This window comes from Mchenga conophoros, linkage group LG12 (assembly GCF_057382185.1).
Source record: "Mchenga conophoros isolate Kocher_MC1m ecotype Shallow Benthic linkage group LG12, M_conophoros_male_GT1.1, whole genome shotgun sequence".
Taxonomy (NCBI): Eukaryota; Metazoa; Chordata; class Actinopteri; order Cichliformes; family Cichlidae; genus Mchenga; species Mchenga conophoros.
Genome location: NC_140537.1, coordinates 28,039,711 through 28,063,062, shown reverse-complemented (window position 1 = coordinate 28,063,062; position 23,352 = coordinate 28,039,711). Strand labels below are relative to the sequence as shown.

The 23,352-nt window shown below is 41.3% G+C and overlaps 3 protein-coding genes across 3 annotated transcripts; all 3 read right to left on the bottom strand.

Moving 5' to 3' along the window:
• Positions 1–363: 363 nt before the first annotated feature.
• ufd1l (ubiquitin recognition factor in ER associated degradation 1) lies at positions 364–4,786 on the bottom strand. Its single transcript, XM_085295000.1, has 12 exons — positions 4,619–4,786; positions 4,284–4,416; positions 3,314–3,346; positions 3,107–3,228; positions 2,647–2,777; positions 2,480–2,552; positions 2,297–2,365; positions 2,147–2,215; positions 2,023–2,073; positions 1,845–1,933; positions 1,075–1,159; positions 364–978 (listed from the first exon to the last, which is right to left on the bottom strand). Exons 1-12 carry the CDS (start codon positions 4,619–4,621, stop codon positions 904–906), a joined length of 933 nt encoding a protein of 310 aa, XP_085151126.1. The 5' UTR covers positions 4,622–4,786; the 3' UTR covers positions 364–903.
• A 2,673-nt stretch (positions 4,787–7,459) lies between these two features.
• dhx37 (DEAH (Asp-Glu-Ala-His) box polypeptide 37) lies at positions 7,460–17,340 on the bottom strand. Its single transcript, XM_085294993.1, has 27 exons — positions 17,231–17,340; positions 16,936–17,051; positions 16,675–16,844; positions 16,022–16,134; positions 15,556–15,916; positions 15,311–15,459; positions 15,118–15,210; positions 14,907–15,003; positions 14,442–14,555; positions 14,136–14,352; positions 13,746–13,844; positions 13,599–13,669; positions 13,378–13,513; positions 13,214–13,290; positions 12,464–12,696; positions 11,544–11,655; positions 11,349–11,455; positions 10,591–10,779; positions 10,273–10,397; positions 9,867–9,983; positions 9,611–9,783; positions 9,417–9,531; positions 8,935–9,072; positions 8,761–8,855; positions 8,148–8,221; positions 7,919–8,016; positions 7,460–7,834 (listed from the first exon to the last, which is right to left on the bottom strand). Exons 2-27 carry the CDS (start codon positions 17,036–17,038, stop codon positions 7,758–7,760), a joined length of 3,453 nt encoding a protein of 1,150 aa, XP_085151119.1. The 5' UTR covers positions 17,039–17,051; positions 17,231–17,340; the 3' UTR covers positions 7,460–7,757.
• Positions 17,341–18,153: 813 nt separating this feature from the next.
• gp1bb (glycoprotein Ib platelet subunit beta) lies at positions 18,154–23,207 on the bottom strand. The gene is made up of 2 exons (XM_085294997.1): positions 20,916–23,207; positions 18,154–19,500 (listed from the first exon to the last, which is right to left on the bottom strand). Exon 2 carries the CDS (start codon positions 19,486–19,488, stop codon positions 18,874–18,876), a length of 615 nt encoding a protein of 204 aa, XP_085151123.1. The 5' UTR covers positions 19,489–19,500; positions 20,916–23,207; the 3' UTR covers positions 18,154–18,873.
• Between the last annotated feature and the right edge of the window lie 145 nt (positions 23,208–23,352).

The window sequence follows — 23,352 nt, the reverse complement described above, 5'->3', positions numbered from 1 at the left end:
GTATCACTTATTTTGAATATACACGAGGCCACAAAGCATCAAAACGAAAAAATGTGTGCATGGCTGAAGAACGTCATTGTGAATTCACAGTTTGTTTAAAGATATTCTGCTTTTACTGGAACTAAAAGTATATATTATTTGCAACAATATTTTTTCTGAAACGATAAAAATGTTGGTTTTCTCAAATCTGAATTTGTAGGTACTTTTGCTGATTGAGAGCTCAACCATTCATTATTTTACACATTTATGTAAACTCACCAATTCCAATAGTTTATCCAATGATCATCTTCTTCGTATATAAATACTCAACTCAGGTGATGTCACAGAAAGAGCATAATACCTCAAAAATAGGTCTGAGTGTAATTCATTTCAAAACAATTTTATTTGTTGATAAATAAAGCAAAAGAAAAAATTCCTAAAAGTCTGGAAAAAAACCCTCAAACATAAAAATTTTCTTAGTATAATCAAAACAAAAAGCTCCCATTTTACAGTAACACTGGGATTGTGGATAACAGCCATTTTAAAGTGGATTGTAAAAATAAAAAAAGAATTATGGAAAAGATGGGTCTGCGCAGAGTCAGAGGTCATTCAATCTGATATAAGAAAGATGTTTGCTGTCATTTTTTCATGTTCTTGATAAGATATTGGCAGAAAATCAGTCACTCTGAATTTGTGAATACCAAATTAGAGCAGACAGTATTTTAGGCTGCTCAGATTCTTTTGAGCAAAATATTACTGTCAGACTTTTAATTACACGCTATAATCAACAGCAAAACCTCCATTTAAAAAGGGGCAGAGGGGCAAAACCAACGCATCTGAAAACCAATATTTTACTTTGCTGCTGAAGGTGAAAAGAATAAGCTAGCTCTGTGCACATGAGTCAGACTCCTCGTTTGTAACTCTTCAAGGTTTTCGGCCCTTCTTGCGTAGTGACTGCCCTTGTCCAGAGAAGGCGATGAATCTGTTTATGGCATCATCCTGAGAAGATTCAGAAGAAAATTGAAAAATATGGCTTGAGAACTAAATGTAGGACTTTAAAAATAGCCAGGAAAGAGAACTGTTTGCATTACTTACGTCATCCACAATTTTCCTGGGCAGAGGTCTGGAGTTTCGAATGAAGGTAATCCTGCCAATTTTGAAGTCATAGTTGGGAATCCCTCTGTGTGACGAAACATTAGACACACAACAGCTTGGAAAACCATTGTCTGCGTGGTGTGGCTGTGTGCTGTCACAGCTTTAAAAAAATATGTGGGACAACACCAATGTATAGTTACATCGCTATATTTTATACTTCGTTGGTGTTCAGTACATCTTTGTAGAGACAAAGACTCACCACAGATGTGCAACGCCGTGTGGACCATTCAGAAAGTTCAATAACCACTCCAATTTTTTTTTTTTTTAAAAAAAAGGTAAGCAAAGAATTTTCTGACAATTCTGTTATGGTTCAGGCTTTAGGCTTCAGGGTTAAGACCAGGGTACCCAGTTGCCTTAGAGCATAAATCCGGTATTCCTCTCTGTTTTTATGAAGCATAAAAAATACATAAACTGCTCAGAACTTTATTTAAATATATCACGTGACAAACTCATGTGCCTCAAGGTGTCACATTCTATGTCTCAACTCAAGTCTGAGATATCTAACATAGCCTAATAGATATAATAGCTCCTGCTTGGGGGCTTTCATATACTGAACAGCAGTTTGAGTTGACTGTCATCCCTCTCCTCATCAATTTGCAATACGCTGTTAAATAAAGGTGTAACATTCCCTGTAAAAATAGCTTGTCTGTTAGGCCACTTAACAGTTGACTTATTTTTATGGGAATGTGTAAGAAACAACATCTTTTCACCTTTTAATGTCACTTGGGGCAAGGGGAGCAGGGCTGGGTTCAATCCCTTTAGTTTTACCATCCAAACGATTACCAGAACCGGTGAAAGCCTGAAAATAAAGCACAGATTAGAGATTAAATCAGATTATGTTATTCAAGTACTTTTAGTAGCAGTAAGTACACATTAACTTGAACTCACTCTGAAGCCTGTGTCCATGTCAGCGTAACTGCTGGGATCTGTTTCTTCCTCCTGTCAGAAAAACAGTTTTATTACATTGTTCAAAGGAGAAAACGTACAGTTACCACGATGGTTTGCTCCTTACTGTCGGTTCATCCTGGTGATTAGGCCGTCGTTCAGGCTCTTTGTAACCCAAGGGAGCATCAAAATCCACCTGAACAGCAAAGTAACAGCACGTGAGCGAATAAAGCAACAGAACAATTCACTGTGACTGTGGTGAAGTCCAGGATCTTACATTCATATCACACTCGATGATGGATACTGCTTTATCTGGTTTGGTCTCCATGACTCGCAGCTCATATATCTGAAACCCACAGATTACCAGATGGCATTTTTATGTTTAATCTTCCAGGAAACTCTCCAAGAACAACCCTTGGTCACATATAATCCCAACAATGACTTAAAGAAACTGATTCACCTTTTCGTTGTAGTTAATGGCTATGACATCACCAGTTGTCAAGCATGCAAAGTTTCTCAGTGCGTTCTCCAGTCTGTAATGAATGTTAACCACTTATGTTAAAACATGAAGTGTCAAAAAAATAAAAATTTAAAGTTGAAATAAACATTTCAGCCTGTACTCCTTACACTGCCTTGGGGTTTGTAATGTCCAGGAAGTCGGGGCTCTGAGGCTGGAACTTTGAGTAAGTGGCCACCATGAGGTTAACACTTTCCACTTGAACAAGACCGCCTTCCTCTAACAGGAGATTCTGCATCATCTGCAGTGAACAAAATACAGCAAATGTCACTCCAGCCTTATTTTTTTTTTTCTATTTCCATCCATCTATCAGGTCATGGGGGAAAGAGTGCAAGGCGGGGTACACTCTAGACAGGTCACCATCACAGGGCTAAGACACAGAGACAGACAACCAGAATCACCAATTAACCTAACATGCAAATACTTTCACTGTGGAAGGAAGCTGGAGTATACCAACAAATTTGAATTTTTAAACCCATACTTCTAAAACATTGTTATCCACTTCCACACAAGAAGAATATGTAAGTGCTCCTCCACTGCTGACACGAGACACTCATTACTGTTTCTCACCCAGTGAGGCAGGTAACAGATTCCCTCGTCTGCCACAAACTCCAGGACACCACAGTGTGTCATTCTGTCTGAGTTCTTGTTGGTCAGCTTGAACAGCATTGGATAGGTAATGTTAAGCCTGCCTGAACAGAGGAATATAGAGCAATGCTAAAAACAGGATGTAAAAAGGACATTTAGTAAGAAGGTTTTGAATTAACATGCGCTTACTGAGCTGGTCGAGAGCAGAAGGTGGCATTATTACTGAAAAGAAAAGAAAAATAACAGTTATTTTAAGGAAAATATGTGTTTTCATAAAATAAATATAAAGAAATATGATATGTAACTTTCACCTTATACATACTAACATAAACTTGGACATTTTGAGGATATTTTTTTTACAGTTGTGTTTTCTAACAAGTACCACAAAGCAATAAATAGTTAAATAACTTCAGATATGTTTGCGGTACTGGATGTATGTTTGGACAAGGGAGCTGGTTACACCATGTGGATGTTGGCACAGATTACACCCACAATACAGTGGTGAATGCAGAAAATTAGCTACATCTAAATCTGCCATACATCACACCATTGCTCATCAAACTCTATGAACGACCTAAACTGATGTGATGAAGTAGAAGGCCTACCCTGAGGTCCTTCCCAATGACTAAGTTCCCCACCTTATCTCTAAATGAGAGCCTAGACACCCTACAAAGGAAACTCATTTCCCCCAGTCTCTGAAATGTAGAGGACTGATGATGCACCAATCTTCCAAAACACATTCCCTTTTTTGATATTTTAATATTGATGGTGGAGAGCACTGTCTAGCATACTGAACTAAAACAACATGTTCATAGTGACCTCTTGAGGATTAAGGATGGGAGTTTCATTTTCTCCCATCAGGATTAAAATGTTTGATCACAAGATAAAAGTGATCAGTCAGAGCAAATTGGTTTCTAGTGACCTTTCCCTCTAAAAAGCAACAGTGGACCCAAACTATGCCAACAAGCAAAACAGAATCACCAGATCCTGCATTTGCAAAGGTCAAAGATTAAGGTCTTCATTTAATTCTTCACCCATACATACTTTGATTTGAACGAGTGGTATGGGAGAAAATACTGTACTTCAATATCTTTTGTTCAGAAACCTTGAACTGAGTGACTGTCTGAACCAACATGACCATTCTTTTAATGAGACTCACTTTTGCCTCCTTTCTCAACATCGGAGCGGTCGTTGGGTCCAGCCAGCATGGACACCGAATAGCATCGGTACTGAGTGGAGAAGCGGTTCTGAAAGCCCCGGGCCAACTGGTGGTCAAACACATGGAAGGAAAACTGTGGAACAAACATCAGGATTGTCAGTCAAACTCAGGTCACGTGTATACTTCAGAGCAAATAGATAACAATTTAATTGTTCAGGACAGGGAATCTTTATGCTGTGCTGTAGTCCTGTTGCTAGCCGCTAGCTAACTAAAACTGGAGCAACTACGATTTGTTTTGATACAACGTCACCGGCGAGAAAAACCACAGTGCTCACCATGTTGACTGTTTCTGTTCCTCGCTGCTAAACGCCCGCTTAATGATGTTTGCTTCAGTTTTCTAATTTACAGAAAAATTTACAATTTCCAACGTTGTAAACAACTGAAATTGTAGTCACTACCAGATCCGTACCGGAAACCCGATCGATACCACGCATGTGCAAAAGGCCACTAGTGATGGGATTTCCGGATCTTTTTAGCGAACCGGCTCTTTCGTTTTGGCTCACTAAAAAGAGCCGGCTCTTTCGGCTCCGAACCGGCTCTTCAGGTTGTTTTGTTGCTTTAATTAATTTATTATTAACAATAATATAAAATTATGCACAAAAGGAATTACTAATGTAAAAAAAAAGTGGTTTTATTTATATATGTTTATATATAAATATATGTGGTGGCCCCTAGAGACAAAGCACATACAAACTCCAAAAAGCACGTACAAACTCCAAAACACATTCCTAGAGTTAACTGAACGTCCAAAACAGAGCTATCTAGATCACTTAAATTACACAATTGAAAGCATATGTGTATGGTTTGTGTATTTATACACAAGCACTCATATATATTCAAATAATTAAAAAAAAAAAGTTCATTTACCTGTTATTACCACACACCAAATCAGGTCATTGGTACTTGCTGGCTTGTGTAGCCACTAGGTAACAAAAGCTCAACACTGCGCCTAGCATTCTGGAGCACTGGAGCAGTTTTTACGTGCTTCAGAGTTCATACGTGTTTTGAAGTTTGTACGTGCTTTGTCTCTAGGGGCCACCGTAAAAATACTTTTATTTATTCACTCCACATAAAATGTAATAAATAAATCATATAATACAAAAACCAGCTATTCACATTTCAACTTTTAACTATTTAAATTTCCAGCTTTTTCCTTTTATTAAACAAATTTAAAGTGAAACAACAAAACTCTTCAAACCACAACACAATTAAATATAAATTAAAATATGAAAACAAAAAGAAGATGCATATTCTCTGTCATATGGGCATGCATGAATAAACTTTCTGAATCCTTTATCATCCACAACTGAAAATAGTTGTGGATGATTGTTGTCCCTGGCTCTCTTTCTCCCTCCGGCTCTGTTCCTGTGCTACTTTGTAACTATTACAAAGACCTTCAAAACTGTCTCACTGCCTTCATACATGTCCTGCTCCACCCTCACGTAGTTCTCTGGTATACCTGACTACAGTTCCTTATGCTTTCTCTCGCTCCACACACACAATGCACAACTGACACAATGCAACTCCTGACCTTCTTTATACTTCTCCATCAACACTCTCTAAGCAAACATCACATCTGTAGCACTCAGAGTGAGAGAAATTTTGTTAGGGTAGCATGGAAATCAAATGGGGTGGCAAAATCAAAGCCTTTAAAAAACATATGCAGGTGTTACATATGGTTAAAATGATTCAAATGCACTAAGTATACATATATTTCATATAAATATCGTCTATAACTTAATTATTTTCTGTAGCCCACATAGTTGAAGATTTCCATTAGATAAAATATGTGAATTTTGATGTTATGTGGGACGACCGTGGCTCAAGAGTTAGGAGTTCGCCTTGTAATCGGAAGGTTGCTGGTTCGAGCCCCGGCTCGGACAGTTTCGGTCGTTGTGTCCTTGGGCAAGACACTTCACCTACTGCCTACTGGTGTTGGCCAGAAGGGTCGATGGTGCGATATAGCAGCCTCGCTTCTGTCAGTCTGCCCCAGGGCAGCTGTGGCTACAACTGTAGCTTGCCTCCACCAGTGTGTGAATGGGTGGATGACTGGGTGTGTAAAGCACTTTGGGGTCCCTAAGCGGGACTAGTAAAAGCGCTATACAAATACAGGCCATTTATCATTTATGTACTTTATAGCCTGCATAATTAATAAATATGTAGCTCAATAAGTATAAAATCCAGAAAGCAACACAAACACAAGTCTTACTTAAGTTCGATCCCCGGGCTCTCTGTCCTGGTCGTTGTGTCCTTGGGCAAGACACTTTACCCTACCGCCTACTGGTGTTGGCCAGAGGGGCCAATGGCGTGATATGGCAGCCTCGCTTCTGTCAGTCTGCCCCAGGGCAGCTGTGGCTACAACCGTAGCTTGCCTCCACCAGTGTGTGAATGTGAGAGTGAATGAATAGTGGCATTGTAAAGTGCTTTGGGTGCCTTGAAAAGCGCTATATAAATCCAATCCATTATTATTATTATTATTAAGTTTCACACTGTTGTTTTTTTTTGTGTAAAATCTGAAATGCCCATGGTGTTGATTTAAAATGTGCTCTGGCACAGTCATAGGCATCGCTTCCTACTGACAACAAGAAAAAAAGCCGGTCTGCACTTTGGGCTGAACCATTTGTTAATGGTGAGTGGGAGGAGGGTAACACTATGCAATATATTCACTTTTAGAATTTATATTCAGGGTTAACTGTAGCTAGGCTCAAAGTGTTAATGTTGTCTTATTTTAATAAACACTGTCATATACAAAACTAGGGTGGCAGTTAAGGTGGCAAGGGAACATTTTAGGGTGGCACATGCCACCCCACACCACCCTTCTAGATCCACCCCTGGTAGTGCTCTTTTTTTCCAAGTTATTTTACACAAAGCTTATTCAGCGCTTTCATTCTCAACCACTCCCACCTAGTAAACATCCACTTGCTTTAACAGTTTGTTGACTCTGACTCCATCCTAGAGTTAGAGTAGCCCAAGCTGACATCAAGTCTTATTTTCTTCATAAGCTGGTAATAATCCTCATGACAAATAAAATGCCATACAGTGCAAAATTGGTTCAGTTGACCTTTAACCTTCAAGCACACGTATTAATAAGCATGAAAAAAGGTCAAATGCCAGCCTCTCACAGTCAGTGTTTATAAGTCTTATGAAGACCAAATCAGACACATAAACAGCAGCACACTGATTACAAGTTAAAAGACATTTCAACTGTGCCTGTATATCTTCTTTACAAGTGGTACAGTAAATAAAATATAAAACTAATACTAAGGCAGTGTTGTGATATTGTAAACACCCTTTGATTAACCATAAAAAACAGACACCACAGTCAAAAGATTTAGGCTCTGCCAAAATGTAGCTCCATGTGATGTCTCCGGTCAAGAGTCTGTTGTATTATCTCGGTTGTTTAGACGCAGGCTTTTATAGAGGAGGCCAACTTTTAGCTACTTCCTGGTGCACAGATTCAGGTAACCACTGGCAGTATGCAGTAAGCAGAACTGGAGGAGGAGAAAAAAAATTCTACAATTAGATGACAAAACAACTAACCAAATCAGAAGCAAACTAACAACATTAATGCTTACATTTCTCTTCAGTCTTCCAGACAGAGTGGAGTGCATCTCTGCAGTCAACTTTCTTTGACACCAGTACTCCCAGGAAAGCCTCTGTCCTGGGCTGCAACCTAAAAACAGCAAAGACGTGACAGTAAGAGGAAAAAAAAAAAACTCCTCGAGATGCGCTGGTTTATGGAGTAAATGAATTAAGAAATGCAGTAAAAAGGGATTAAAAGTGTGTGTGAGAGCACCAACTTACTTTGCCCATGTTTTCAGCATGATGGAGGGGTTTGAGAGCAGGTGACTGCTGTGTTTCTTTAGTGCAGGACAAACCTGTTAACCATACAAAGTACACATTACAGTGAGTGAGATAACTGCTCCTGGCAAGTTTATTAATTGTGCAGCCCTTGCAAGGTTTCCCGTGTTTTTAATTGATCTATTACTGTTTTTGTCACAAGGATAATTATGCAAACCAAATGGATTTACGTCCCTATCCTCACCTATGATCACAAACTTTGGGTAGTGACTGAAAGAACGAGATTGTGGATACAAGCGGCAGAAATTAGCTTTCTTAGAAGGGTGGCCGGCCTCCCTCTTAGAGATATGCTGAGGAGTTCAGCCATCTGGGAGGGGTTCAGAGTAAAGCATGTCCCACCAGGAGGACGAAACCGGGCAGAACCAGGAGAGATTATATCTCTCGGCTAGCCTGGGAACGCCTTGGTGTTCCGCCGGATAAGCTGGAGGAGGTGGCGGGGGAGATGTCTGGCTTCTCTACTTAGGCTGCTGCCCTCGCGACCCGGCCCCGGATAAGCGGAAGAAAATGGATGGATGAACTACAGGAAGGATTGCTCAGGATAAACAAAAACCAGTACCTGTCCCTCCAGAAGAAACTTGGCAAACAGCTTGTAGCGCTCCAGGCCCTCTGGATACTCCATCTCCACTGCAGGCAACTGCCAACCCACACGGACTACAGGAGGAACACAGCAGTTAATCCACTGTAGGCAGAAAGAGGTTTCAGCTCTAGTGCTCGGCTGTGGAGAACTCACAGAAGGTGCTTGAACGGTGGCATCTGATGGTGCCGGTAGAAGAACAGAACCACGGGGACGGTGACTCTAGCGGAGAGCCAAAGTGACAGTACTGCGGGAGAAACTGTGGGACCCACTCTGCTTCAACAGCTGAAACACCTGACAGGAATAAAGGAAAGGCATCAGTCTGCAAATCTTGTTTCAGTAACCCAGCGCCACTTTGTCCTTTAATTAGGGATTAAAGAAGGAAGATATTTAGAAAATAGGTAAAAATGATTAAAAACAAGCATGTAAGCAGCCATACAATCAGGACTGTAACACAGACTATAAAAGATGGACCTGCAGATTCATGCAGTAACAACCTTTTAATCACAAGGTAGTCCCTTTTATATATTCAACTATAAAAAGTTGTCACACACGTAGGAATCAGACACATCCGGGCAGTCAGTTCTACATGAATTAAGAGGACACATGTGATTTTATTCCCTTTCAGTCTCATTTACCTCTCATGTACATCTTGCTGGTCTCCATGACCTCCTGGTAGACCACAAACTCTGGCAGCGTTTTGAACAACGCAGAATTTGGATGAATGAACACAGGCTCATCCATAAGTGGCGTCTATGAGCAAAAATGGATAAAGATGAGGATGTGAAGAGACCCATAACACAGTATATACTTCTAATGTTCAATTACAGACCTTGTATGCATTCTTCCATTTCGGGTCCACCAAATCCTCTCCCTGGGCACGCCTCGCAAGATGGTCTCCGAGACCTGCCAGAACAATCTGCCGCAAGCAAACCACCTGGTGCTCCGTCGGTGGAGTCATCTTGGGATCCACAAAGACCCCCACCTCTGGACACACAGCGTTCACTGGGAGGAGGGAAGAAAAATGACTTGCAGCTGTGTTTCAGAGGCAGACATGTTGATTATCTGAGTTTGCTGTGTGCATGTACCTGCATTGGTAAGTTGTCCTCTGAGCTTTCTGATCTCCACCATAGCTTTATACCTCAGCCCACTGTTCTCACAAAACCTGGGAGTGCAGCCAGCAAATTCACAAGCACCAACAGCACCTGGAGACACAGGAATGCAAGTCATTAACATATGTAATATATTCAAGCAGTACATTTTTTTTAAAAGGCTTCATGGACCCCAGTTAAATCTGTCTCTGTAAAAATTATTCTAATGAAGAGCCTCCTGCTGTTTCAGCTTCACCTCAAAATTCGGCTTGTTGCTAAAACCTTTAAGGAATTTATGGTTTTGGAGCCATACAACACACTAAGCATGCAATCTAACAGACTGCCTAAAACACTGTTGTACAATACTGACCACTAGTGCAACTTGAACAAAGAGTAAGCTCACCCAGCATAATCATGAGGTCCCCCAGCAGGAGCGAGGCTCCTTGCCCAGCCCACAACCTCCTCATTTGGGTCAGCCGAGCTCGACGTTGGTTGAGCTTGGAGCTCTCATCTTCACTACGAGCAGGTCTGAGGAGAGAAACAGAGGAAAAGGAAAAAAAATTATAGCTATTAAAAATAAAAATAAAAAATCATATATATACGGCTCGAAAACAGACTGAGCTTGAAGGGTATTTCAAGATTTCATCCTACATTTAAAGTTAGTCTCATCTATATGTGGTGATCTGCTCCTCCAAAGCATCAATTTTTACACTTTTCTCACCTGTCGAGGTCTTCAAAAATTTCCCGAACTGTCATGGCTGCTACCACAGCGATGACGTATGGCAGACAATCCTGCTGCTTCCCGAGCGCTAACATTTTAGCGTAACGCGGCGCCACGGGGAACGACGCCATCGCTCTGCCCAGAGGGGTGATGGGACAGCTCAGCTTCGCTCGCTGCATGTCTTTCAACCTTATAAGAAATAAACAGTTTACAAGTTTGCACAAGACTGTTTTATACCTTTTCACTTTTTCTAAACTGTAGTGAGTGATTACTCAGTGTGTTCAAGAAAGTTTCTTCCTGTTAAAAGGGAGTTTTTCTTTCCCACTGTTGCCAAGCGCTTGCTATAAGGCGGTTGTGTGATTGTTGGGGTTTTCTCTCACAATATACACACAGGCTTTTCCTTACAATTTAGAGTTTCTTGAGGCGACGGTTGTTGTGATTTGATTTAAATAAAACTGAATTAAACTGAATTTTATGCTTTTATTAAAGCAGAAATCCTGATAATGCTCAAGTGTCCATTTAAACAACATTGAAGGCTAGCCACCAGCTAGGAGCTAAAAACGCATGAAAGTAAACTGAAACGTACAATATCAATACCTGCAGGATTCTGCCCAGTATAGATTTCATTTTAATTTTTTCCATGTCTCTATGCAGGAGCCATCTTTGAAGTAAAACCACCCTTTTAATAAATATATTTTGTGTTCTAAGAAAAAAAGGGGACTCATCAATTACACTTAAATGGAACAGTAAAAATTTACCTTCCAGTACACGGAGGCTCTTCCAGAGCTCCCAGCGACACTAATAACTGCTCTGCTGCAACAAGAACCTCAGTAGAGGGAGGTGTGGGAAAAGGAAAATTGACCACCTGCAGAAAACACAAAATATGACTCTGGTTAAAACCCTGCTATCACAATTTTGTTCCCCTTTAAGACAGCATTTCAGATTTTACTGACTTTTTCTATGTTGAGATCTTTCATCTGTAAAACCAGGTCCTCCACAGGCCTGCGAGTGATCTCCGCCTCTGAGAACAAAGCGAAGTCTCCAAACACTGCAGAGGAGTACAACCTGCAGAAACAAGGAGAAACTGTGGTGAAAATCCATCCATCTATCCATCCATCTTCTTCCGCTTTATCCAGGGCCAGCCACCTCCTCCAGCTTATCCGGGGGAACACCAAGGCGTTTCCAGGCCAGCCGAGAGATATAATCTCTCCAGTGTGTCCTGGGTCTGCCCCGGGGCCTCCTCCCGGTGGGACATGCCCGGAACAAAAACCCCAGGAGGCGCCCAGGGGGCATCCTTGTCAGATTCCCGAACCACCTCAGCTGGCTCCTTTCGATGTGGAGCAGCAGCGGCTCTACTCTGAGCCCCTCCCAGATGGCTGAACTTCTCACCCTATCTCTAAGGGAGAGGCCAGCCACCCTTTGGAGGAAGCCCATTTCCGCCGCTTGTATCCGCGATCTCGTTATTTCGGTCACTACCCACAACTCGTGGCCATAGGTGAGGGTAGGGACGTAGATCAACCGGTAAATTGAGAGCTTCACTTTTACACTCAGCTCCCTCTTCACCACGACGGACCGTCCGCTTCACTGCAGCCGCAGCACCAATCCGTCTGTGATCTCCGGCTCCCTTCTCCCATCACTCGCAAACAAGAACTCGAGATACTTGAACTCCTCCACTTGGGGCAGGAACTCATCCCCGACCCAGAGTGGGCACTCCACCCTTTTCCGGCTGAGAACCATGGCCTCAGATTTGGAGGTGCTGATCCTCATTCCCGCCGGTGAAAATCCTTGTTGTGTAAAAAAAACAAAACAACCAAAAAACAAAACAACCCTCTCTAATTAGGGTTTTAGGGTTATGTAGTTTAACAGCACTGACCGGTAGCAGTGTCCTGGCTCGGTTCGTCCCGCTCTGCCAGCCCTCTGATTGGCTGAAGCCTGTGAGGTCCATGTGACTTTAAAGGAAGACACTCCGGTCACTTTGTCGTAGAAACGCTTCTTAGCTCGACCGCAGTCCACCACATACTTGATCCCGGGAATGGTCAAAGACGTCTCTGCCACGTTGGTGGCGATGACACAAAGACGAGTGCCGGGAGGAGGAGGCCTGAACACCTGCAGCCAAAAAGAACGCATATACATGATGTCATCATAAAAGCATCATGTGACTCCAAAACTACTGAAAAAAGTCTGAAAAAGAACTCAAAGGGTGTATAAAGCTACATTTTGTTTAGAAAAGTCAGTAAACTGGAGCTTTTAGTTTTCCTAAACCCTTCATTTTGCACATAAACCAAATGAGCAAAAAGCACTTATCCCTACACTATAAATAAAACTGTGATGGCTATTTACTAAAAGCAGAAGCTACTGAGTGGCTGCTATTAGAAATTATAGTGACATGCACTTTAAATCAGAAAGTTTAGACTTTAAATTTTAAACTCAGTTCAAAATAAAACTACAGAAATCTGCTGGGAAGTAAAGATTTCTTTAAAGTATTGTTTTATGATGAGTCTGACTGATCAGAAGCAAAACCAAAACGTTTATTTTACTTTATCGCACAAGCACCGGCACTTCTCTTGTCATGTATGATTTTTTTTTTTTATCAGTTTGTTCTGTGATAAGATATTAATCTCACCTTAGCCTGCTGCTCTGGGGCCAGCAGAGAGTAGAGTGGGAGGACATAGAGCGGTATGGACGCGTCCGCCTTTTCCTCTACGGAGAGGAAACAGGGCAGAATTTGTAATGTTGCTCATCTGAAACGCATCCACCTGGACTGGAGATTTATTCAGAATGGCTTACCTGCATCAGCAGGATCATCTCCAAGGTCAAGATCGGAGTCTCCATCCTCCTCGTCTCCGATCCCTGCCTCTCTGTCCTCATCACCTTCATCCACTGGCAGGGCGGAGTAGTTATCCAAATCGATTCGGGGTAGAGACTGGAGACAACAGTTAAAACACTTCTGTTCAATATCTGTTGAGGACTGAGGTGGACAGAATATATTTTTTAAAAAGCTGACTTACAACAGTCTTCTTCTGTTTGGCCTTTTTGAACTTCCTCATTGCCTCTGAGGTTTCGGCTTCCTCATCTTCAGCTGGATACAAAACTCAAGTAAATACACAGAACCACAGTCAGATATACGTCAGAGTGTGAGGAGGCCGACCGCTCACCTGTAGCTGTGTCACCCTTCCTGAAGGGGAAAGCTTTCCTCAGTCTTCTGCAGAGACTGTGAACTTCAGCCTGACCAGTCAGAAACACCAGGATACCACCTAAAATGCAAAACATGTTATAAAAGAAGTGGAGACTGTATCTGTGGAAAGACTGAACTCTAACTGCAGTTTACCCGAATGAGACACACCACAAGTCATTTTTACAGGCAAATACAGAAAACCACCTTGGGTAGATTTGAACCCAGGGCTTTGAGATGGCCTTACGTGAGTCGCATGGTCAGCCCCTTAAAGAGGCGCCCCATCACCCATATCCTCAGTTTTACTTTCATCAAAATCCCCCTCTTTGTTCACCACTTTCTGTAGTAAATAAATATAAACTCTAAAACCTACCTGGAGGCAGCATCCGGTGGATTTTGCAGGTCTTGTGAAAAGCCTCTCCAGTGTAATCCTCCAGCGGGGTGCGTTTGTTGAAGTGGATAGTTACCGGGAACTGACGAGCATCCACCTTGATGACGGGAGGAGGCGTCCGAAACAGCCGCTGGTTTTCTGTGAAGTCTTCAACCCGCAGAGTAGCGGACATGATCAGGAGCTTCATAGGCATACCTTTCTGCAGACAGATGGAGGAGAAACAGAGAGGTTTTTATAGAAACAACCCCCTTTTTTTCCCGTAAATTGGAAACGTTAAGATATTCCCACCTTGTTTCTGAGGGGGACGATACGAGACAATAATCCGATGAGGATGTCGGTGTAGACGCTCCTTTCGTGTGCTTCGTCGATGATGATTGCGCTGTATTTCTGGAGCAGAAAATCCTGCAACACAAAATAGTCTGTGACAAAACTGGAGACAATTGAAGTAACACTAAATCCATGCTTGTTTATCCCTTTACTGCTTCTTCAAAGATGGGGAAAAATAACATACTGCAAATATTTTTTGACCTTTAATTCAGAACACAATTCAAAAACTATTTGTTACTACTGGTTAATACAAATAACATGGAAGTGAGGCATTAACTTTCCTCATTAGAACTGATTTAATTGGTCCAAACTGATGAAATCGTTTGTGAAAAATGAAAAAGGCCGAGTCATCCACCTGGCTGATCCTCCACCTCCATCCTGTTGTCATATTATTTATTAGGTGACCCAGTAGAAAGCAGATGATACCTTCTGAATCTCCTTCAGCAGAACACCGTCTGTCATGAACTTTATCTTTGTGTCACTCGTCACGTTCCCTTCGTATCGAATCTGGTACGACACAACCCTGATAACAGACACACAAACATATAATTAACAACACAAAGTTATACTTTTAAACTGTATGTTTTGTTTTGTTTTGTTTTTTTTAATTACTCTGAACACAGAATGGTTAATTTACTGTGTGGGCAGGTTCATCTCTTTGGCCACTCTGTGGGACATGCTCACTGCTGCTACTCTCCTCGGCTCTGTGATGCCGATCATCCTCCCGCCACTGCAGGAATCAAGAGTGAGCAGGATGACGCGAACTACACACACTTTTTTTCCTCCAATGAAACATTTACAAAGGCAACACCATAAACTGGACAAACTACCTGGCATAGCCGGCTTCATACAGAAACTGAGGCACCTGAGTGGTTTTTCCACTCCCCGTCTCTCCACAGATGACGATACTGGGATTTTCTCTCACGGCCTCCATGATGACCTGCTCCTCTGCCAGAACGGGCAGCTTTAGACGAGCCTCCTGCAGCATCATCGTAATGCAGAATTGATGAAACTGCACAAAAACACCTTTCTAAGTTCTAGTTTGCAGGATGCTTTTACGGTCTCAGGTGCTCACCTGTACTTCTGGTGATCTATCAACAGGAATGAAAATAGCTGGTTCAGACGGCTTCTTCTGAACTTTCTCCTGATCTGAAATCTTCTTCTCTTTCTCTCCATCTTGCTCCACCTTCACTTCATGTTTGGTCTCCTGACAGACAGAGCTGGTTTCCTTACATTCACTCATATCTGTGGTGTTACTAACTTCATCCTCCTGCTCATCTTCATCCTCATCAGATGATGTGTCCACATCACTGCTCTCTTCTGCCTTTTGTTCTTCTTCATCATCATCATCTTCCTCCCATTTTCTCTTCCTGTTTGCTCCGCTGACGCTGCTGATCTTTGGGCCAGAGTCTTCATTCTTTACTTCATCTGCTGACCTGAATAAAAAAAAAGAAGACAAGATGCTTTTACTCCACCTTCTCCACCGAGAAACAATCACACATGTTCTCCGTCTTGATTAACACGTTGTGTTGTGCTCTTACCGTTTAGCCTGGTAGAGCTTTTCTCCTGTTCCCAGTTTGGAAGTGGTGTACAGCAGCTTCAGTTCGGATTCTGGAAGCTGCACCTCAGCCAGTTTGGCCAGGATCTCTGCTCTCTGGACAGAAGAGAGAGCAACATGTAAACGGCATGTGAGCTTGACTGTTAAAATTCAGCCCTCAAAGAGCAGAGAGTAATATAAAATATCACTATTATAATAAAATATCACTACAACACAATAAAAACATCCATGTTTCAGTGCTGATAACAAAACAACGATAACAACAAACTTTCACCTGATTCAAATCTTTCAAGCATATAGCTCAAATTACTTTAGAGAACAAGCTAAGCTACAAGCTACAGTAAATATAAGGACAACATCGTACTGTGCTCAATACTCAGCTTCTATATCTAGAGTCAGAGTACTTATCGGCACATAACACATATCTGCTCCACTTTACTGAGGAAAATCAAACATTTTCACATCTTCAGGATCAACTTTGACTTCACTTTGATCATTTTAAAAACCAAATCATTAACTTTCTTTCAGGACTTTAGAAACAATGGATCACTGTCACTAAAGTAATCAGTCTAGTTATTAATGTCGACATGAAATAGAAAAACCTCACAGAGAACTAAACGTACGAAGATTCCTAACCTGAGCTTTCTTCTCCTTGCGCTCCAGGACCTTCTGCAGCTCCTTCTTCTGCTTCTTGGTGAGGGGCTTCTTCTTGGAGATTGGTGGCAGCGAGGATTTATTCTTCTTGGATTTGCTGGATGGGAGGACCAAGGCGTTGCTCTTATCTACACCTTTCAGTATGGACCCATCTGATTTATACAAACAGAAGAGTCAGGGTCACAGAATGCACGACATGCAAAGTGTCAAAGATGTTTTCTCCTCTTGATGTTTTCCTGCTACCTTTGAGTTCCACAACAACTTCTGTCTTCTCTTCATCTGCAGATGGCGGAGGGTCACTTTGCTGTCGCCCCTTCCAGTTGTGTTTTTTCCTTAGTTTTCCCATTTTAAACTTAAGTCTGTAGGTCAGTGAATAAAAAGCTATGAACCCAAAGCCACCGGTTATAATGAGAAAGACCAAAAAAGTCTGAAACACTGCTTGCTAAACATCGACAGCTAACAAGGTAACTTTATCGTTAGCCTAAAATTGTTATTAACAGAACCGATTAAAAGTTTGTGAACACCTCCAAATACAAACCTTCTTATCTGAACAGCTGCATTTGACTTTAAACACCTGGATCCAAAAACTGAAGCAGTGCACTAACCTCACGTGTAAACATTTAAGTGTTCATCAACCAAACCGGTCCGTCGCTAAAATTTGACTCCGTAGGAACGTTCCGCTATAGAAAAAGTTCGACGTCCCGTTGTTTAGTGATCCTAACTAAAAATATTGTTTATAACCTAAACTGTATAACCTATAATATTTTTTATTTATTGATTTTTATTTAATCAACTCAAAATACTTACATTTAAATGACGTATAAGGGTCCTTTTTGTCTTATGGGGTCAGCCAATATCAGATGGCAAAAAGCTTATTTTGATGATAATGATTTGGTCCGATTGATGTTTATTTGACGTACGAATGCAAAAATCTTCCAAATTGTGATGTAACACATTTGAAGTTCTTCTGATGGCACATTTTAAAGCTGTATTTTGGTGGCTCTAGAGAAAACATGGGTGCCAAGAGAGAAACAGGACGTGTATGAGGACTCTGTTGAGATCGCAGGGTGAAGGCTAGTTTCAGGGGGTATTTGTCAAAGAAGGATAGCAACAAGAGTGAAAGGGAGGGTTTAAGAGATGGTAGTGAGACATGCTGTGATTTTTGGTTTGGAGACTGTGAAACTGAGAAAAACACAAGAGATGGAACAACTCAGGTTGAGAGATTATGAGACAAGGGTTAGAGAGATATGGCTGAGATGGTTTGGACATATTCAGAGGGGGGATAGTGGATATACTGGACAAAAGATGCTGAAGATGGAGCCAGGCATGAGGAAAAACGGAAAACCTCAGAGGAGGTTCATGTATGTAATGACAGAGGACATGTAGAGGGTTGGTATAATAAATAAGGATGCTAAGGAAGCAATGAAATTTGTAATACAATTGTGAAAAAAGTGTACAATGTTTTGAAACAATTAGAAAAAAATTTAATCAAACCATTTGTTTTGTGCTTAAAAGTTACACAAATATGACAAAACATCAATCAGAATAATTTCTTTTGCTTTGTTTTCTTACAAATTACACAATGTATGAATGCAAAATGGCAAAAGACATCATGAGATTTGCCCTAAAATAAAGCTCAAAAGAATAAACAACTTGAAATTGCCCTAAACAGATACAAATAACATATCTGCCCTTCATTTGGTCTTCAATTATGCTTAAATCCAGATAATAACAACACATGGATTATTATTTTATTTAAAAATCATAAAATATGATTTTTAAATAACATTTTGTAGATAAATCAGGTTTCATACATCATTTGATCAGATACGTGTAAAGAGCAAACACAATGATATTATTAACACGTTAGTTTATTTACTCTCAGATAAAATAATCTTTGTTTTTGTTTAGTTCATTTTACAGTGGTCTACTGTGGTCTGCAACTGGACATGTGACAAATTAAAGGGGGAAAACTGTATCCAAGCCTTTCAGATCTAAAATCTTCCTCACGAGTTCTCTCCTGAAACGAAGCTGAAACTTGGTGTGTTTAATATATTTATGTTTCTACATATCTGAATATATTTATTTTCAGGTTACTCCTTCAACTTGACACCTAAACTTAAAATCACAGTGACAGAGGTTTCATCCCTGGTGTTCAAATGCTGATCAGCCCTTCGCACATCACGGCTTTAAAGGCATGTACTCGTTCTCCCTCTGACCATCCGCGGGGTTAAAGCTCTCCTCTGTTATTCTCTTTGCTTCTTTAGACACCTTCTCGAACCTCTTGAGGAAGAAGACGAGAGCCACGAGCAGAGCCGCCTGCACGACCACAAATACAAGCAGACACACCTGCGAGGCCAAAGCCAGGTCACAGTACCAGTAGTGGCAGGAGTCCAGCACCTCCTGCTCAGTTAAATACGCCACCAGCCGACCTCTCAGTTTGGGTGGGGAGCTGCAGTTGACGCCCACGTGTGATGTGCTGCCAGCAGGTTGGCGCAGCAGCCAGGCTCGCAGATAGAGGACGCCACAGTCACACGCCCAGGGGTTACCGTGAAGAGAGACGGAGCGGAGGGAGGTCAGATCGTCCAGGAGCCCGTTAGGGAGGGTGGTCAGCAGGTTATTGTGGAGACGGAGCTCGGAGGTCCCAGCAGAGAAACTGGAAGGCAGCGAAGAAGCTGTGAGAGATCTGCTGCTGCAGTCCACCTGGCTGCCGTGACAGGAGCAGAGATGGGGACAGGCGGAGGACCTTTGACCTCCAAACAAGAGGAGCAGACACATGAGCAGAAACTCCTTCATGGTTCCTAATCACTGCAGAGGAGAGAGGAGGAATCAAGGGTTAATTAGAGTGAGGTGAACTGTAAAACTGCCCTTTGTATGTATCGTGTGAAACAATCTCTTCACTGTATATTATTGAAGCCATGAAGATCATTAGTGTGTTTATGCAAAACTCATCATGCGCTGACATAAAAAAAAGTCAAAAATCCACATTGTGCCAAAAGATAAACTCTTCTAACTTAAGACAGTAAAGCCTGCATAAGAGCTGCTCAGATCTAAAGGGTTGGACTGATGATGGATCTTTAGATCTGATGCCCACACCAGTGCCAGAGGGAAAAAATCAGACATGCATGAGCTTATGGGTTTTTTTTCTATATAACATAAATGTAATTTGGAAGTTCAAAGAAAAGGATTATCAGCAAAAACAGAGCCAGCAATCAGTACTTATGGTTTATTTTACTTCAGACCAAAGGTTATTTAACTGCACAAGGAGACGCACATGAACCGAAAAAACTCTGAGCTGCTGCCCCATGGAGGAGTGTAGTCCTTGTATAATGTGTGCAAACTGAGTTCAGTTAAAAGACAAAAGAAAACAGGAGCCAATCGGTGAAGAGAAAATCAGGAAAGGACACAAGGTAACAGAAACGAGGCGTGGATGAGTGCGGAAGGTTTTGGTTTAAATATCTTGAAATTGCGTCTTAAAAACTCGATCTTACTCAGAAGGAACTCAACATTTTGAGATAATGATTCGAAAACTAGAGTTACCTCTGCCTGTCATTGTTTGTGTGTCACAAACAAGTGTCCACTGCAAACTCATATCTCAACGTAAATGATCAGAAAACACAAAGTCTCGGTTCTGTTGTGAGGCTGCAGTTTTGTGTTGTTGTAGCTAAAAATGCATTCATGTGTGCAGGTGTTTTCATTTTACTGGTCACAGTATCTGCTTTGTATTTGATCATACATTGTTTGAGCAGTTTGTCCTGATTAATATGACATTAGCAGTAAATTTCATGCAGACTTTATAAAACATGTAAAACTGCATGTGATGTATCCATGATCTAAAACTACGTCATAATTTATTTAAACAAATTTAACACATAAACATTACAAAATGACCACATATGTTTAGAATATGGTAATAATGAGGTCATCATGTGTACTCATAAATAACAAATATTGTATGTTTTACAGGATAAATTATTAATTTTGGATAATTTTAGTCAATTGCATTGACATTGACAGGAAACACCTCCCTGCTGATGACAAGCTGCACAACCCCATTGCTGTTTTCACACATTTATACTAAGTACATTACACTGTAGAGTAAATGAAAACAGAACACAGTAATTACATCAACTATCAACTTTAACTTTAAGAGGAATAAATTAAACTGATGATGTCACAGCAGACCTGAAAAGTCTAAACAAGGTCTGAGGAGAGTCTTTTACCTTCAGTGCGTCGCGTCTTCGGGAGATGACTCTGTTTTTTACAGTTGCTCTCAGAGTGTGTGCTACTGCCAGCTGGCTCTCACTGATAAAGACCGCTGTCAAATTATGAGCTCAGGCATGCACACGCCTGTGCACATGCACGCACAGAACATGCACACCAACGTGGAAAACATGCCACCCGCTATGTTTTGATGATTTAAATCCTAATAAAGTTCTAAAAAGAGCTATAAAAAGATTTTCTTTATTTTTAAAGTTTGAGTATTTTCACACAGTAATCGATTGTCGGCCTTTTATTGAGATCACATGAGGCTAGAAATGTTTTTGTCACAAAACGGCCGGAGGCTGAGTACCAAAGATCAAACCCACATGCAGAGAACCCAAAGCGGAGGCTGAGGAAAGGGTTTAACAAAGTTTTATTAACTAACACAAGGATGATGTTTACAATGGCACTTGGCTTAAGGCTTGACACATGGGGCGTGAGGGTCTTGGCCAGGAGAGAGGGATAAAGCAAGGAGACAGGCCCAAGAAAGCAACGGCAGCTGGCTGGTGATTAGGTACGCATGTGCAGGTGGGAGATGGAAGCGTTGAAGGAGAGGTGGTGCAGCCCGGGTGGGTTTGGTGGTGTGTGTCAGCTGTCCTGAGCGGTGAAGGTCCCGTGGTGGTGTAAGGGCAGGCAGGTGAGGCAAGGAGATGATTCTGAAAGCAGGCGGGTTAACCAGATTTCCAAGATGAGTTGTTCAGTGTGATGGAATTCCCAGGAGTAAATAGGCTAGTTGATGAAATGGCGAGGAAGCAGTGTCAGCAAGCAGCTTAAATCTCCAACCTAATTGCTTCAATCAGCTTCAGGTGAGGGAGGCTGTAGGCCCTGCCCATGGGTGGATACCAGGGAGGTCCAGACCTTCAGCGGAATTTTACAGCCACACACCCAGACCGTGACAATTTTTTTCCCATCATGACATAAATGGAGAATTTAATGTGAGGACAATAAAGTTTTTAATGACTTATTTTCACTCCACCCCACGACCCTCTAGACTCTTCCTAGTTCTGTATAGCAAACTACAAACATGTATTAAATATGTGTAATAATTTGAAGTGTACAATTCTTTATAATCTACTTTTATAATTTTATAGTTTATGTGTCTTAATGCACGCCAGACATGGCATGTATTAAGTCTAATATTAAATATTCCATAAGGAGCCAATAAGGAGCACATAAATGCTGAAAAATCAAAAACATATTTTTTTTCTTCTGTTTTAAACTGTCTGACAGCGGTTACATACAGTCATGTGCAAATAAAGATATTCGTAGGACTCAGTGTTGTTGAGGAATTTTGGCCCACTCTTCTTTACAACACAGTTTCAGTTCATAGAGCGTTCGTTTATGCACAGCTTTCTTAGCTCCCACAGCATTTCTGGACTTTCACTGCACCTTTACAACACCTTTATTCTTCTGTCGTATGACCCATTTTCAGCCAAGCTTCAGTTCAACTCTAGAGTACTTTTGATATTAGGGGAGTTCATGACTGACTCAATGAGTGCAAAGTGCCCAGGTCCCGTGGCTGCAAACCAAGCCTAAATCATCACACCTCCATCACCGAGAACTTGTCATTTGTTCGGATGCAGCTTTGCACATCTGAGCTGTGCCACGTTCTTTCCTGAGAGAAGAGGCTTTCTCCTGGCAGCCTTTCCAACCAAGACCATGCTCGTTCAGTCTTTTTCTAATTGTACTGTCATGAACTTCAACATTGACATGCTAACTGAGGCGTGTAGATTCTGAGATGTAAGTCTCGCGCTTGTTGTAGTCTCTCTGAGCAGTGAAACCCCAGTTTGACTTTGGGGTGTTTATATGCTTAAAAACAAATCTGAGGAAGTTGTAGTGATCTTGGATATTTCTGTTTTATGTTCATACAGCCCTTCGGAGAAGCAAATTGCAATTTTACTCCAATTAGTTTGCAGATACAAATCAGTACGACAAAACACAATTAACAAACAAATGATTAGATTGTGAATTCTTTTGAATTATTTTAGGTTAAGAAAAGACATTTCATGCTACTGAGCTGACTAAAGCAGCTAAAATTCATTCTGTCACCACAAGCATTCAACATTATCACAATAACGAGTGCTTTTACCTTTATTAAAACACCCTTATTTTCCACTGTGACACTTAATAATAAAATAATAATATAATAACTGAGCTCTTCTGAGATATTTCTCTCCTCCCATATCTGCTTGTGTATTTCTGGGCTGCCCAGCAGGAAGAAGATGCCGTGCGCAGTGCAGAGGAAGAATGGCTGCAGGAGATAAATATGAATCAGCAGATCAAGTCCTTGCAGCAGCTTCAGTTCTGAGTACTGCTGCTCGGACTCTGACGTGAGGGCGTGAATGAGGATATCGTGCGAGTCTCCTAAAAAACAACACTGAAGCGGCGAGGCCAGAC

Bases quoted from the DNA above. Each gene is read 5' to 3' on its own strand.
- ufd1l (XM_085295000.1), bottom strand. The intron at 2,778-3,106 runs GTGAGAAACAGT...TGTTCACTGCAG, and splicing joins TCTGTTACCTGCCTCACTGG to ATGATGCAGAATCTCCTGTT. The intron at 2,074-2,146 runs GTAAGGAGCAAA...TTTTTCTGACAG, and splicing joins ATCACCAGGATGAACCGACA to GAGGAAGAAACAGATCCCAG.
- dhx37 (XM_085294993.1), bottom strand. From the start codon at position 17,038: ATGGGAAAACTAAGGAAAAAACACAACTGGAAGGGGCGACAGCAAAGT. The intron at 15,460-15,555 runs GTGAGCACCTGA...ATGATGCTGCAG, and splicing joins ATAGATCACCAGAAGTACAG to GAGGCTCGTCTAAAGCTGCC. The intron at 10,398-10,590 runs GTGAGAAAAGTG...TTCTCTCCTCAG, and splicing joins ATTTTTGAAGACCTCGACAG to ACCTGCTCGTAGTGAAGATG.
- gp1bb (XM_085294997.1), bottom strand. From the start codon at position 19,488: ATGAAGGAGTTTCTGCTCATGTGTCTGCTCCTCTTGTTTGGAGGTCAA.